General features: G+C 38.1%; 1 protein-coding gene across 3 annotated transcripts in view; it reads left to right on the forward strand.

Annotated features, from left to right (window-relative positions):
• The window catches only part of MAGI3 (membrane associated guanylate kinase, WW and PDZ domain containing 3), a 266730-nt gene that overhangs the window by 196285 nt on the left and 55092 nt on the right, over window positions 1–15353 (forward strand). For all 3 annotated transcript variants that reach the window (XM_060027498.1, XM_060027506.1, XM_060027516.1), the window contains exons 7-8: window positions 10770–10827; window positions 15060–15154. In XM_060027498.1, the coding sequence (XP_059883481.1) occupies window positions 10770–10827; window positions 15060–15154 (153 nt within the window). The remainder of the gene's footprint in view (window positions 1–10769; window positions 10828–15059; window positions 15155–15353) is intronic.

Genomic DNA, 15353 nt, shown 5'->3' on the forward strand with positions numbered 1-15353 from the left:
TGTTAATGATGTTCATTCTTCCTAAATTGATGTCTAGATTCAATACAATCCCAATCAAAATTCTAAAAGTCTGTTTTTAAGAAACTGACAAACTGATTCTAAAATATACATGGAAATACTGTACAAAGACTCTAGTTGGCCAAACAGACTTTAAAAAGGACAAAGATAAAGGACTTAGGCTGCCAGATTTGAAGACATACTATAAAGCTACAGTAATCAGGAGTGTCTTCTATCCATAGGCTAGAACGTGGATCAGTGGAACGGCATAAGAGAATCCAGAAATAGATGCACACATATGTGATCACTTAATTTGCAGACAAGGTGCCAAGTCAGTTCAGTGAGGGGAGGAAAATCTCTAACAAATGGTGCTGGAACAATTGGATATTCATAAAGAGAAATGAACTTCAACTATATCCTTACTCCATGTACAAAAAATAATTTGAGATGGCTCAAAGCTAGAACCCTAAAGCTTTTGGAAGAAAATTTAGGAGAATACCTTCATGATTTTGAAATTAGCAAAGATGGAGAAAAACAGTAACCCGTGTGTATTGCTGGGCAGAATGTAAAAGAGTACAACTGCTTTGAAAAGCAGTTTGGCAGTTTCTTAAAAGGTTAAATATAAACTTACCATATCACCTAGCACTTCCACTCCTAGATATCTACCCAAGAGGAATGAAAACATGTCCACACAAACACTTGAATGTAAATATTCATAGTAGCGCTGTTCATAATAGCTAAAAAGTGGAAACAACTCAGATGTCCATCACACAATGAATGGATAAATAAAATGTGGTGTAATCATACAATGGAATATTGTTCAGCAATACAAAGAAATGAAATACTATGCATACTACAATACGAATGAACCTCAAAAAATGTTATGCCAAGTGAAAGAAACTTGACACAGAAGATCAAGTATTGCATGATTTCATTCATATGAAATGTCCAGAATAGGCAAATCTATAGAGCCAAAGTAGATTAGTGGTTGCCCAGTGCTAAGGAAGGGAATAGAGATTAATTGTAAACAGCACAAGGGATCTTATTGGGGTGATGGAAATTTCCCAGAACTGGATTGCGGTGACGGTTGCACAACTCAGTAAATTTTTAAAAATCAATGAATTGTACATTTTTTCAAGCAGAACAATTTTATGTGATATGTAAATTATACCTCAATAAAGTGGCTTTTTAAAGTGGCCAAAGAGGACTTCCCTGGTGGCGCAGTGGTTAAGGATCCGCCTGCCAATGCAGGGGACACGGGTTTGAGCCCTGGTCTGGGACTATCCCACACGCCGCAGAGCAACTAAGCCCAGCCACCACAACTACTGAGCCTGCGCTCTAGAGCCGCATGCCACAACTACTTTAGCCCGCGCACCTAGAGCCCGTGCTCTGCAACAAGAGAAGCCACTGCCATGAGAAGTCCACGCACCACAACGAAGAGTAGACCCCGCTCACCGCAACTAGAGAAAGCCCACGCACAGCAATGAAGATCCCATGCAGCCAAAAATAAATAAATAAAAATAAAATAAAATGGCCAAAGAACTTGAACAGACATTTCACAAAGAAGATAAAGAATAACCAATTAAGGACATGAAAAGGTGTGTACATCAGCTATACCTCAATTTTTTAAAAAGCATAAAAAGGTGCTTATCATTAATCGTCTCTACAGTGAGATGTCATTCACACCCCCTAAAAGGGCTAAAGTCAAATACACTGACAATACCAACGATCGGTGAGATTGTAGAGCAACTGGATCTTTTACTTGTTGGTGGGGATATAAAATTATGTGAACACTCTGGAGAAATGTTGGCAGTTACCTATGAGGTGTTATGTCAAGAGAAATGAAAACACATGTTCCCCAGAAGACTACCTGAATGATCATGACAGCCTTATTCATAATAGCTCCAACCTGGAAACATCCCAAATATTCATCAAGAGGAGAATGGATAAACATTCTCCTGTTGTGGTATATTCATGCAATGAAATACTACTCATCAATAAAAAGAAAAAGCTGTTGATAACACTCAGCAACATGGATGAGCCTCAGAAACATGTTATATGAAAGAAGCCAGACACAAAAGAATGGATACTTAATTATCCATTATTTAAAGCCTAAAACCAGGAAAACTCATCTATGCTGATAGAAGTCAGAAAATGATGGGGGTGGAGGGGAGAATGGCGAATTGAAATAATTCTCTGGAATGATGGATATATTCTCCACCTTGTTTGGGGTGACGGTTACATAGGCACATGCAATTGCCAAAACTCATTTTTTATACTTGAACAAGCACTTAAATCAATATTTTAATCATTGAATGAGCACTTAAGATCTGTGCATTTTGTTGAATGTAAATTACACCTCGAAATAATTTTTAAAATAATTTTTTATACTTTCCTTGTCTATAAGGCTCTTCATAGTAAGTTTCTTATGGTGAAGTCACCCATTGTGAAGGTAAACTAGAATATGTAATACTATAGAATTGGACTTTTTTTTTACATCTTTATTGGAGTATAATTGCTTTACAATGGTGTATTAGTTTCTGCTTCATAACAAAGTGAATCAGTTATACATATACATAAGTCCATAGAATTGGACTTTTTAAAGATTGTGAATGTGGTATTAGTCTTCTCGGGCATGTCTCTGTTACTAGGCTCCATTCCTTTTCCTCCCAACTAATTGTTTCAGTTCAATTCTCTGCCTTTTCCTGTTTCCCTTGTAGAATGTATTTATTTTCATAGCCTTAACTATTAGTTTACTGTAGCTGGGCTCCTTATCTAAACCTCTAGTATTGTCCTCTGTTCTGAATGCTATTTCTGTATTTCCCATTACATTTGAGACTTTCTTTTTGATTGCCCTACTAGCACTTCAGATAAACATATTTAAAACTGAATTTAGCATCTTTCCCCCATAGTCACCCCATTCCTCTTTCTGTCATAGGTACCACCCTCATAATCATCTGGGCCAAAATCCTTTGAGTCACTTTTGCTTCTTCCTCTCTGTTTGCTCTATTCCCTATATAGTTTCCAATCCCTGCTGCTCTTTCTTTTTTCTATATTTTGCCAATATATTACTATGAAAATTTTCCAACATAGAAAAACTGAAAGAATTTTTCAGTGAATACATGCATTATAATGAACATTTTGCTCTATTTGCTTTTTCACATAGCTACCTATGCCTCTATCTATTCATGCTTTTTTTTTTGTATCTTCCTCTCCCTTCCTCTGACTACCACACGCTTGGATTTTTCTTGGTCTTTTTTTCCTACAGTTCTCTTCCAGTATATCTTTTATGCCAGTGGTCTGTAAAATGGTAGTGTTCCAACTATCTGTTCGGGTACAGGAAGAAAATGTCAGAACTTTTCATAATGTTTCTATTGGGAAAAAAATAAATTAAGCTTCTCTACTATTTTATATACAGATTGGTAATGGCATTCTACCTCATTCTATATGTCAGATTATCATGTACACTCCCCAGAGTGTCTTGAGGGAAGAACATGGGTGGCACCCTTGCTCTTGCCAAGAGCCCTGTAAAGTTTTGCAGTTACTTGTGCACAGTTAAGTGGATTTATAGACTATGTTATATGGTTTTTAATCCACACAAAATTAAAATGTGGCTTAAAAGGATTTCTACAAAGACACTGCTGATTGAAGATAATACAAATATGCAAGCCCAAGCTAGCAGTGAGAAAATGGCAGAGCTGACACTTCTCATACACCTCATGTGAGCTTTTTTAAACCACATTGAGGTAAACTAGGGGTAATTGTTTATTTAGTCTTCATCTCCTTTTTATTTTTTTATTTTGGCTGTGCCCCGCGGCATGTGGGATCTTAGTTCCCCAACCAGGAATGGAACCCGTGCCCACTTCATTGGAAGCATGGAGTCTTAATCACTGGACCGCCAGGGAAGTCTCCCATCTCCTTTTTAAACTTCTGTTTTGTGTATGCTTTATTATGTAAATACATGTTAGTAGAGTAGTATGTATATGTTTATGAATATATATATATATAAATCTCTTGGAAGTACATTGTCAGATTTTTTACTGATAAGGCTACATGATCAAAAAACTTTAGCTACATTGTCAATTAATCTTTCTAAAATATAACTGCCTTCATACCTCTCCCTAGCTCAGGTTAATGGCCATTATAGTTAATGGCTCCCTACTGTCAGCAGAATAAAGTCGAGACTCCATGGGGAAGTATTGAAGATTTTTTGTAATTGAACTGGATTCTATATTTCTCTCTCAAAGTATTATCATGCCATAAGTATGACACATTTTTATCTTTGCCTTTGCCACAGGCCCATTTCTTCTGCCAGGAACCAGCCTTTTTCCCTGTGTCCACCTAGCTCGTACCTACTTATCCTTTTAAGCTCAGATGTAAAGTGTAATTTTTTGTAGCCTCCTCTGTCATTTTCTTCCAGGCCAGGATTAGGTGTTCTCTCCTCTGTGCGCAACAGTACCACATGGATATTTCTACTGTAGCACTTACTACTACGTTGCATTGTTACTAGGTGCCTACACTCTATAGGAGCAAGGATTTTGTCTTATCTATATATCCCTTCAGTAGAGACTTAAATGTTTGGATGTAAGGAAGGAAGGAGGAAAAGAAAGAAAGGAAAAGAAGGAAAGAAGCTACTCTATGCTCCAGATTATTTTGGTCATCCTTCTTGAAAATAATGTTTAATCTCTTTAAGGTTCTGAGGGAAGCAATAAATAACAATTTTGTCTTGGGACTTTCCTGGTGGTCCAGTGGTTAGGACTCCATGCTTCCAATGCAGAGGGCGAGGGTTCAATCCCTGGTCGGGGAACTGGTATCCCACATGCCTCATGGCCAAAAAAAAGTTAAAAAAAAAAAGAATTCTGTTTTCATTCACTAGTGAGGAGTCAATAGAGAAATAAGACACAGGAAACAGAGATGAGGTTAGAATACCATCTGCTGAGTGAACATAGCTTTAGCTCTGCACCTCTGTTGGGCTTACTAATATTTTACCCCTACAGGAGGCAGACTTAAGCACTCAGTCTCTGGTCTCTGTGTTCAGCTGTTTGACCCCTCCCACAAGGCAGACATGGTGAAAAGAGCAGATTATACCCTCTCTGCAGGCAGGCTAGCATCCAGAACAGCAAGAGAACCCAAGAGGCCCTGAGCCAAGCACGTAGAATTCATTCTGTAAAACCCACCAGTCAGATAAGACATTCTTTCTTCCTTGGAGAACAAAGTAAAGGGGTTCAGAGAAACTGGAAATGTTTCTCTGGATGAGTGTGTTCCGCTAATGCTCTTTACCTTCTGGGTGACCATATGTCTTGGTTGGCCAAGGACTAATCCAGCTTATTCCTGCTGTCCCAGCATAATTAATAACAGTGTCCCCTTTTACTCTCAAAAGTGTAGAATACATTATATGGTCATCTTAATTATATCCTTCTTAAGATAGAGCGACCAACATTGCACTCAGTATTTAAGGATGTTCAAAACATTTTAATCTAAGAGTTACTCTCCCACCCCCATTACTGGGTGTGCCTTTCTAACGTCACCTGTACTTCACTATGGGGACCCCAAAATTTGGAACCTTCAACCTATTTGTTTTATGCTCGGCCAACCTTTATCACTTTTGCTGTATATTTTGTCTCCTCCCTCAGTAGGGGAGAAATAGCCCCACAATAGGCTATTTCCAGACTAGACTGTATCTGACTTACATTGGTAATTTCCACAATACTTTGCACAGAGTAGATGTTCAAAAGGGGATAGTAATAACAATATTTTAAATGTCAGTTTTTATAGTTTAAGATATTGTTTGCATTCTGCTGAACATTTAAGATCTAGAAAAACCTCACAGTTTCTAAAACTTGCCCTTTTCTCCCCAGTCTTGTGATATTCAGAACCTGTGTTTTTATACCATATCAGATGGTTTAATGGATGTACATATTTATCTTCCACTTAAAATAATTGTTTTAGGGCTTCCCTGGTGGCGCAGTGGTTGAGAGTCCGCCTGCCGATGCAGGGGACACAGGTTCGTACCCCGGTCTGGGAAGATCCCACATGCCGTGGAGCAGCTGGGCCCGTGAGCCTTGGCCGCTGAGCCTGCGCGTCCAGAGCCTGTGCTCCACAACAGGAGAGGCCACAGCAGTGAGGGGCCTGCGTACCGCAAAAAAAAAAAAAAAAATTGTTTTAGTTAAATTTAAATGGTTTTATCTTAAAAGTTCGACATCAGGAATCCATTTTACTCTCAACCCACTCCTTTTCTCTTAAGATGAAAGAAAGATTAAATTTTTTACTAAAGACATTTTTACTAAAATGTATTGAACGTCGATATCATTTTTCGAATTTAGAGAATGGTAAAAGAAAATTATCAACTGAATAGAGCTCCACAATGAGAAAACAATTGTAATTCATATATTTAAATAAGAAAAATCCTATTTGGAGAAGAGGAAAGATAAATTCATGGGCTTTAGAAACAATCAACTGCTTGATATGCCAGAACTAGTTTTGCCTTTTGAGTCAGCTTTTGGGGGGAATGCTTTAGCTTCTAACACAGAAAAATATGGTTAGATCTTTCCTATCTCAAAAGTAAATAAACACGCTTTCTCTTGACCCTACTTCTCCACAGTTCTCACACTATGTTTTTCACAACGAAGTTTCCAAAAAAAAGACAAAGAAAAAAAGAAGGCTCTCTTCTTAAGGGCTCCACCTTTTATTTTACTCTTTAATACTACAATATGCTGAATTTTGCCCCTTACCTTTCTAGTTAAACTGGTTTTCTTAAGGTTACCAATAACCTCCGGCCTGATTGCCAAACTTAGTGGACTCTTTTTAGCCCTTATCTTGAGTCCTTACAGCTTTATAAAGCATTTGTTAGCGTTGACCATACTCTCCTCTTCTGTCTTCTTTGACATCATTCCCCCTGACTATTCTCACTGTCTCTGCTCCTTAAATTGTTAATGCTCCTACGTTTCTATTCTCCATCTTTTTCTATTCACAATTTATCTAGGTAATCTTGTCCACTGCCATGGCTTTAACTACAATGTCTCCCAAATCCTTATCTTCCTACATTTCTCATTTGAGGACCGGGTTCATATTTCCAAGAGATTGTTGGATATCTCTATAAGGATGTTGCATAGCCCCTCAAATGTAACACCTTCCAAACTGAGTTAAATATTCTCTATACCTGAGCTTCCTGCCATCACCAAATGACATTACATCCTCCCAGTTCCGTGAGCCTTAAACTGGCTATCATCCTCAACTTTATCCTCACCCTGTCTTCTTCATTGCAGTGAAGTACCAAGTTCTATCAATTCTGACTTTAAAAAACCTGCCATCTCTTAAGTGTCCAATGGTGCTAGGCACTTTTCCCATATTATCTGCCTCCTAAATGCCTCTAAATCCAAATTAATACCTCTTTCCTCTTCCCACAGCTATTTTCATCATTGGTATCCAGTAAATATTTGATAATATATCATCTTCATGCCTGAAGAGCCATTAACCTTGGGATCATCTTGGCTTCCTCCCCTCTCTTCCTCCCTCAGTCTTAGTGTTAGTCATTGAGTTCTGTTGCTTTGACTTCCTTGTCTCTATTATCCATTCTTTCTCTGTATTCCCACTACCAGTGTCTTAGCTCCAACCTTCATCATTTCTTACCTAAGCTATTAATGACTTTCTTGTTTGTCTGCTTTTATTCTCACTCCACTCCATCTATTTCATCCTTTATTACTGCTGCCCATAATCTTTCCCAAATATAAATGTAATCATGTCTCAGTCCAGCTTAGTCAGTTTCATCATCATCAAAATAAAGACCAAACCTCTTAACCTGGCACTCCAGAAATGTGTTTTGGTGCTTGCTTATAAGACAAGCCCCCTTGCATACATCCTTCACTCTAACCCTATCAAATTATTTGTAATTACTGAAAATTGCCAGCCATTCTTAATACCTCAGTGCTGTTTGATCTATGGAATGGCCTCCCTCTCCCCAATCCCAGCTCATCCTTTAAGACTGCTCAAACATCACCCTGTTTTAGAAGGCTTTTCTGATAGCTGCTTTACCAAGCAATAGGTGTCATTCCTCTGCTCTCCCCAAAAGCTTGCGCTTACCTTCATTATATCATTTCTCTCTTCTGTCTTCATTTTTAGACTATGAACTGTTTGATGTCAAGAACTATACTGTTTCTAATTTTTATTTTTGCATAAAGAAGAAGGAGAGAGGAGGAAGAGAAGGAAGGGAGGGGAAAAAGAGAAGGAAAAGGGGAAGAAATTCAGTAAATGAATCGACCCACTGGATAGTGTATAAAATTGCTAGGTATTTTAGTCTTGCTTGTATTACCTTTATTTAAGTGGACAAGTAATAACCACTTCTTTATCTGCATGAATCTGCCCTGCAAAAACCTAGCTAATGTTATCATGTATGAGGGTTTAAAGTGATTGCTAAAAGTAATCTGGAAGATAAATTACCAATTTGTTTACTCTCCTAAAGAAAGGGCTATACTTTATCTGTTAGTTGCTAATTTCTTTAAGTACTAGCTAAAATGCTGACTCAACTTCCATGTCAACACTGAAATATATTTATTTTGCTGTTTTATTTTTATTAGGCATTAATACATCCTTTTTAGTGAATTTTTCAGAGAGCAAATGGAAAGTTTCAACTATCTCTATAGTTGCTTCAATTCTCCAAAATTCTCAAAGACAAAGCATAAATCCAGGGCTTCCCTGGTGTAGCAGTGGTTAAGAATCCACTTGCCAATGCAGGGGACACGGGTTTGAGCCCTGGTCCAGGAAGATCCCACATGCGACAGAGCAACTAAGCCCGTGCGCCACAACTACTGAGCCTGCGCTCTAGAGCCCGTGAGCCACAACTACTGAAGCCCGTGCACCTAGAGCCCATGCTCTGCATCAAGAGAAGCCACCACAATGAGAAGCCCGTGCACCGCAGCGAAGAGTAGCCCCTGCTCACCGCAACTAGAGAAAGCCTGCGCACAGCAACAGACCCAATGCAGCCAAAAATAAATAAATAAAAATAAATATGTATTTTTTAAAAAGCATAAATCCAGTTGTGGTGCAGTTGCAGAAGTCATCCTTACACAGCACAACTGAGTTCCTATGTTATTTCAAGAAAATTTCTATTAAAGAGAAATAGCTCATGAAAGATCCTCAGTGCTAATGCTTTGGTAATATTATTATAGAGCATTTTTTTACAGATATAATCCAACAGATGTAATCCATGTTATATGCATGTAACAGTTGCTTAGTGTCGACTTAAAGGAAAACATACATGAGAGTTATGAGTTTAAGTTTTGTTCAGGGTCTTACTGAGGCCCATAGCCCAGGAGACAGCACCTCAGGAGCTCTGAGAACTGCTTCAAGAGGTAGGAGAGGAGCCAGGATATACGTGAGTTTTTAGCTGGGAAATTCATGCAGTCAAGCATACATCTTAGCAAAAGACCGCTAATCACAAAGAACAGACATCTCAAGCTAATGGTCTTAGTACTTTCTATATATGGGAAGATGCAAGGATCTGGGGTCATTGAAATTCTTCCTGTGATATGCATCTATCCTGTGATATGCAGCTATAGATGATACGCATCTCCAGGCTGCGCATCCGGAGCCTGTGCTCCGCAACGGGAGAGGCCACAACAGTGAGAGGCCCGTGCAACAAAAAAAAAAAAATTCCTTCTTGCTGGGCTCCTATGCATAATTGATAGCAATAAAATCCACCTGGTAGGAACACTCCTGCCAACTTAATCCATGTCTGACTAATAAAATGATTCTTCAGCAGCCTTACCCTGGAAAACAGAGTGGGAGGGAAAGGGGATTCTTTCTTGACAAGGCCAGTTTACGTTGCAAAGACCAGACTTTTTTTTAACTATCAGAAATTCAACTACTTTCAGTTTTTCTGGTTATATTTTATTGGTCAGTTTACTTGCAATAACACATAATAATCCCATGTAAGGTATTTCTTTGTAACCATACATAAATATAGGTTCTACACAAGGCACTGTGTAGTTAAATAAATTTTCCTTCAGATACTTAGATCAAGCTCTTGCAAGGGACAGTAAGTATTTTCTTAGATTTTAAGCAAATCTAGATTGCCCACTTGAAATGGCAAAAATCCAAGGCTGGACTTTCCCGGGGGGAGAAGTGGGTCAGAATGTGATAACTGAAATAATTGACAAATCCTTTGTCTAATAGTGAAAAATTTAACATGCAGCTGCTGCTTGTATTGAACTACAGGGTGTGTCTCACGCCATTGTTATCAGGCTTTTTAAATGAAAGAAATATACCAGGTGATTTCTTAAATAATTAGCATTTTATGGCTTGTGATTCGAATAAACACCTTTTTTTTTTTTTTGGTGGTACACGGGCCTCTCACTGTTGTGGCCTCTCCCGTTGCGGAGCACAGGCTCTGGACACGCAGGCTCAGCGGCCATGGCTCATGGGCCCAGCCGCTCCACGGCACGTGGGATCCTCCCAGACTGGGGCACGAACCCGTGTCCCCTGCATCGGCAGGCGGACTCTCAACCACTGCACCACCAGGGAAGCCCCTCGAATAAACACCTTTGAGTTTAATGTCATCTTTTCTTCTGTGCTTCTGATTACTTGCCGAGATACTCACTAGCTATTGAAGAAACCACTCAAACTGTGTTTGTTCTTTGAAAGTGAGCCCTCAACTTTCCGTCTGTCTCCCAAATATTAGTGTAATGAAATAAAAGACACAAATTCATTCTGTAAATTCTTTTCTTGTTGGTTTTGAAACTGGCATTTCACTCAATTCTATTTTTTTTTATTTGCAGAACTTCCTTATGGCTGGGAGAAAATTGAAGACCCTCAGTATGGGACCTACTATGTTGAGTAAGTTTGTTACCTCAGTTAATGTTCTCCCAAGTGTTTTCCTTTCATTACACAACTTTAGGGAATGAATGAAATACTTTATGCTTCTGCAATCCAGCTTTCAGGTTTTGCCACTAGGGGAATGAGAAGGTAGGGACAGTGGGCATTTACTTCACTGACTAGGCTCCCTAGAAGTTGGCTTTGAAGTAAGTATAGAGAGACAGGGGGAAGTTGCCCGGATAAGTAATGGCTAGAGATGTTATCAGTACTACCGTGGCCTCTAAAGAGAGAAGTAGTAGATAGAAGACTGAAATAAGGTGAACTATTAAGGTCACTTTCAACACTATACTTGCATGTTTCTGAAAGCAATGAAAGGACTTTAAGGGCATTGTATCATAATGATCCAAACCTTTGAAGTATATCATTAAAACTGTTCTCTCTTTCAAGGAGTTAATTAAGGAAAAGTTAGTATTCTCTTTGCAGGGGTGAAAGTTGCTTCTCACACAGCTGTTATGGTTAAATTTAACATAAATCTGTGTTGGAGTAGAGGATCAAACACCTGCCTATATTAGCCAGAGAAATTAGGATAACATCAACATCTAATTTTTTTTTCCCTTTTCTTCACTTATCTAATTGCTACATTATTATGATCGTTGGGATTGCTTTCTCTCCAGATGGTATAGATAGAATTTTGACCTCAGGCATCTAGTACCAGGCAAATAATTGCATCAGAGAGGTTACTATTTACCTGGGAACTAGGAGTCTGCACCAACTGCCAAGGTAGTAAAGGCAAAATATTATTACCTGGAAAAATAGCAAACATGAGAATCTTCTAGTTTTATGATTGCTAATTAACTTTTCATCACTTGTTGGCACAAACCAGTGCCACTTCCCTAGCGCAAGTAACTCTGAGTCCTGTTACAACGCTAGTCTTTATCCTAGTGTGTCGGTTGTTACTTGAGTCACTGTGGTTAGAGGGATTTTTGGAATGATTTCTTAAAATCTAACTTGTACCCTAAGAAAATGAGTCATTTTGACCCTCCGATATGTAACTTAACAGTGTCAATATTTTGGTTCCATTGAAAGGTTATGTTAATTTTATTTCCGTTGTGTTATTTCATATCTTTCTAATACTGTGATGTGAAAGGTTCACAGCAGCTCATTATTTTTTTTCTAAAGCATATTTAATTTGAAGAAAAAAACTAACCATTTTTCTAGTCAAAGAAATATTTGAAGGCTAGCTGAAAAGGAATTGTGAGATTTTTCCCCCTAAGAGTTAGTCTACTTAAATTGGGCTTCAATCAGTCATTATTTGCCATTAACACTACTGAACATTTCTGAGATAATAATTCTCATTCTCTTAGTATCCATTCCAAGTGAATTTGAGTACACGGTCAAGAGGTGAAAGACATTTGCCTGTTATAAAATCTTGGGCTAAATGATCGGGTTCTCGTTAAGCAAGGATATACTAATATTGAAGCAGCTTTAGGGCAAATCCTGAAGTGACCTGCTCTCAGCTGTCATGGAGGTATGTGAAGTAGCCTGATTAGAAGCAACAGCAGTGGCAGCAATGTGATTTTGTATGATTGCTCCCAGACGAGCTCATTTTACAGGAGGGTAATTTATTAGATTAAGAAAGAGCAGGCCGTACTCAAGATGCACATTAGTATGGAATCAGCTGAGCTCTGGAGTGTGGCTTGATTCCCAGATTAGTTAGGCTTTGAATCTCGACTGTAGTAATCTGCAGTGAGTTTACTGATGGAGATAAAAAGCTGTTAACTTGAATGGCTACTCTTTGGCTCTCTTAGTTTGTCAAACCAGATGGCACAATGATTGCTCTTGGCAGGAGCCTTATAGTAGTAACACCAACTGCAATGGCAGGAGTTTTTTTTGGTAAGTATTTATTTTAGAAGATGAGATTCTGAAATGGATTAATTTATTTTTGAAAATAAAATTCTTCCCAAAATTTAATGGTAGGCCTTCCATAAGAATGCTTATATATTTAGAAATGTTGTCTTAACGTATTGCTTTAACTGTCATGATGCAGTCAGGTGACAAAGTCAAAATATGTCTGCTTTTAATATCTTAACGCTTCGTGAAGGATAATGATTTTGTTTGTTGAGGTGAATTTTTTAAATTCCTATATACAAAATTTTAATACAGGTGAAATTTGAAATTATTTATTATATATTTAATTAAGCTTGTTTGCTACCCTTGTTTAATTTTTCTGATAATCTGTCATATTCTTCTCTCTTACTTCCCATAGCTGGTTTTATAGAAGACAAAATTTGTTATCTGAATAATATTATGGGTATAAGTAACTAAATGAAAAGGAGAGTGTTTTTACTGTTTTGTTTTTTGGGTGACATTTTAATCTAGATAGTCTAAGGTTACAGATGCAATTACTCCCTTCACTAAAATCTTACATTATTTGTCAAAGAATTTTCAGGAAAGGGATTACTCATTCACATACTTCTACTCTCTTCTACCACACATAACAAAGAGTATACTACCACTGTTTATGTTCTAATGCTTGGGTGGCAAAGTGAGTCATTCTAGCTGATGACGTTAAAGTGAGCCAGGATTCTTTCCAAACAGGTTTATTCTTTTCTAAGTGTCAGTTTCTAGTTTTATTTTATCAAGACTATGTAAATTATCAGTACCTAACAGATAACTTTTAAAATGGTACCTAACTTAACACCGAAGTCTTCATTTTCACAGAGGGGTAAACAGTAACTCAGTTGATAAGGTCCCCCCTCATAGTAAGAAGCAGAAGCATACCTGAGTTTTTGTGAAATCAGAACCCAAAGGGTGTCAAGTAGAACTTGCCATATTTAGAGCTCTGAAACTAAATACCTACATCTGTTGCAGGGTTAATAATGCACTAGAAGCCTAAAAGGCATAGAGAAGCAGACTCAGAAGCTAGCATACCTTGCTGTAGGGTTGGTTTTTTTCCCTGCTGCCCCCTCCTCCATCACCATTAATGTTCACAAATGGTAAAGAAAATATCCAAGTCATATGACTATTTACGTATAGATTTTGTAACAGCCTATCTAAAGACAATCATAATCTGAAATTCTCATGATTTGTTGTTTAATTGTTGGTATTTACTAATGTCACTTCTCGTTAAAATGGATTCTACTAGAAAATGCATTTCATTTGGCTAAAATATATTTGTACTATAGAAGTACTAGAATATAATTCCCCCTTGCTTCTGTATTAGCCCTATTTGCGGTCTTAAACATCTTTTGTACAATAGTTGCATTCTTAACCAAGTTACACTTAACTGACTTGCCAGAATAACCTATGCTCAGTTCCCTCTGTACCCTTAGTATATTGAATACTATCGGCTAATGGCCTACCTCTAGTCTCCCCATGCTTTTCTGCTTTCCCCCACAGACTTGTATGCTTTCAGGGGCCAGTTGTGATTGCTCCTAAATCATAAAAAAACAGTTAAACTTTTGTTATAATTATGTAACTAATTATTATATAATTTTGAAGAAATTTAACTGTGAGAGTTGTTCTGTGATACAGTTTGATAAAAGCAAGTCACTTGGGCTTCCCTGGTGGCGCAGTGGTTGAGAGTCCACCTGCCGATGCAGGGGACATGGGTTCGTGCCCCGGTCTGGGAAGATCCCACATGCCGCGGAGCGGCTGGGCCCATGAGCCATGGCCTCTGGGCCTGCGCTTCTGGAGCCTGTGCTCCGCAATGGGAGAGGCCACAACAGTGAGAGGCCCGTGTGCCGCAAAAAAAAAAAAAAGAAAAAAAAGCAAGTCACTTGCTTAGTTGCCGCTAAATTGATGTGGGTGAGTCAGTTGGAAAAACAATAGTAAAATTCTAGAAGGCTTCTACACTCAGATTTCTTCAAATGTGTCTTTACGGCTGCTTCACTTTAGAGAACCTTAAAACCCTCCTACCATTAGCTGCCTTAAAAAAAATTAACTGATTAATTACCAACAGTCCTGAGTGTATCATATATGAGGGCTTCTACTGTAGTTTTGAAAACTGTTATTAGCTATATTAGAAACGTTTATAAAGAAGCTATAGTGAATACTTCAGCAGCTTTGACTTCTAGGCATCTTCTGCGGGACCTTCTTTAGTTGCCAGAAGGCTCTTCCTCTGTGGCCTGTCAGCATATCTGGGTTCCATAGCGTAAAGGGTACATATTTATCCCTTAATCTATGATAGTCTATTTTAAAATATGTAATTCTTTCATATTAAACTGAAATGCATATTTTTCTACGTTTTGCAGTCACCTTAACCAGAAAACCCAGTTTGAAAATCCAGTGGAGGAAGCCAAAAGGAAAAAGCAGTTAGGACAGGCTGATACTGGGTCTTCAAAACCAGGTAGAACTTTTACCTCTATCTTCTCTTCTAAGAATAACTTGTGAAACTTATATGCTGAAATAATAAAAGTGAGTTTGAACTTTTTACTGTCGGGGCTTTAAAATTCAACAGAGAATGTCTAATTTCCGTTACTGTAAAGGTATGAATAATCTTAATAAAACATCTGGACAGTTTGAGAATACTGAGACTTTTCTCATGC

Source organism: Delphinus delphis, chromosome 1 (assembly GCF_949987515.2).
Source record: "Delphinus delphis chromosome 1, mDelDel1.2, whole genome shotgun sequence".
NCBI classification, from domain to species: domain Eukaryota; kingdom Metazoa; phylum Chordata; class Mammalia; order Artiodactyla; family Delphinidae; genus Delphinus; species Delphinus delphis.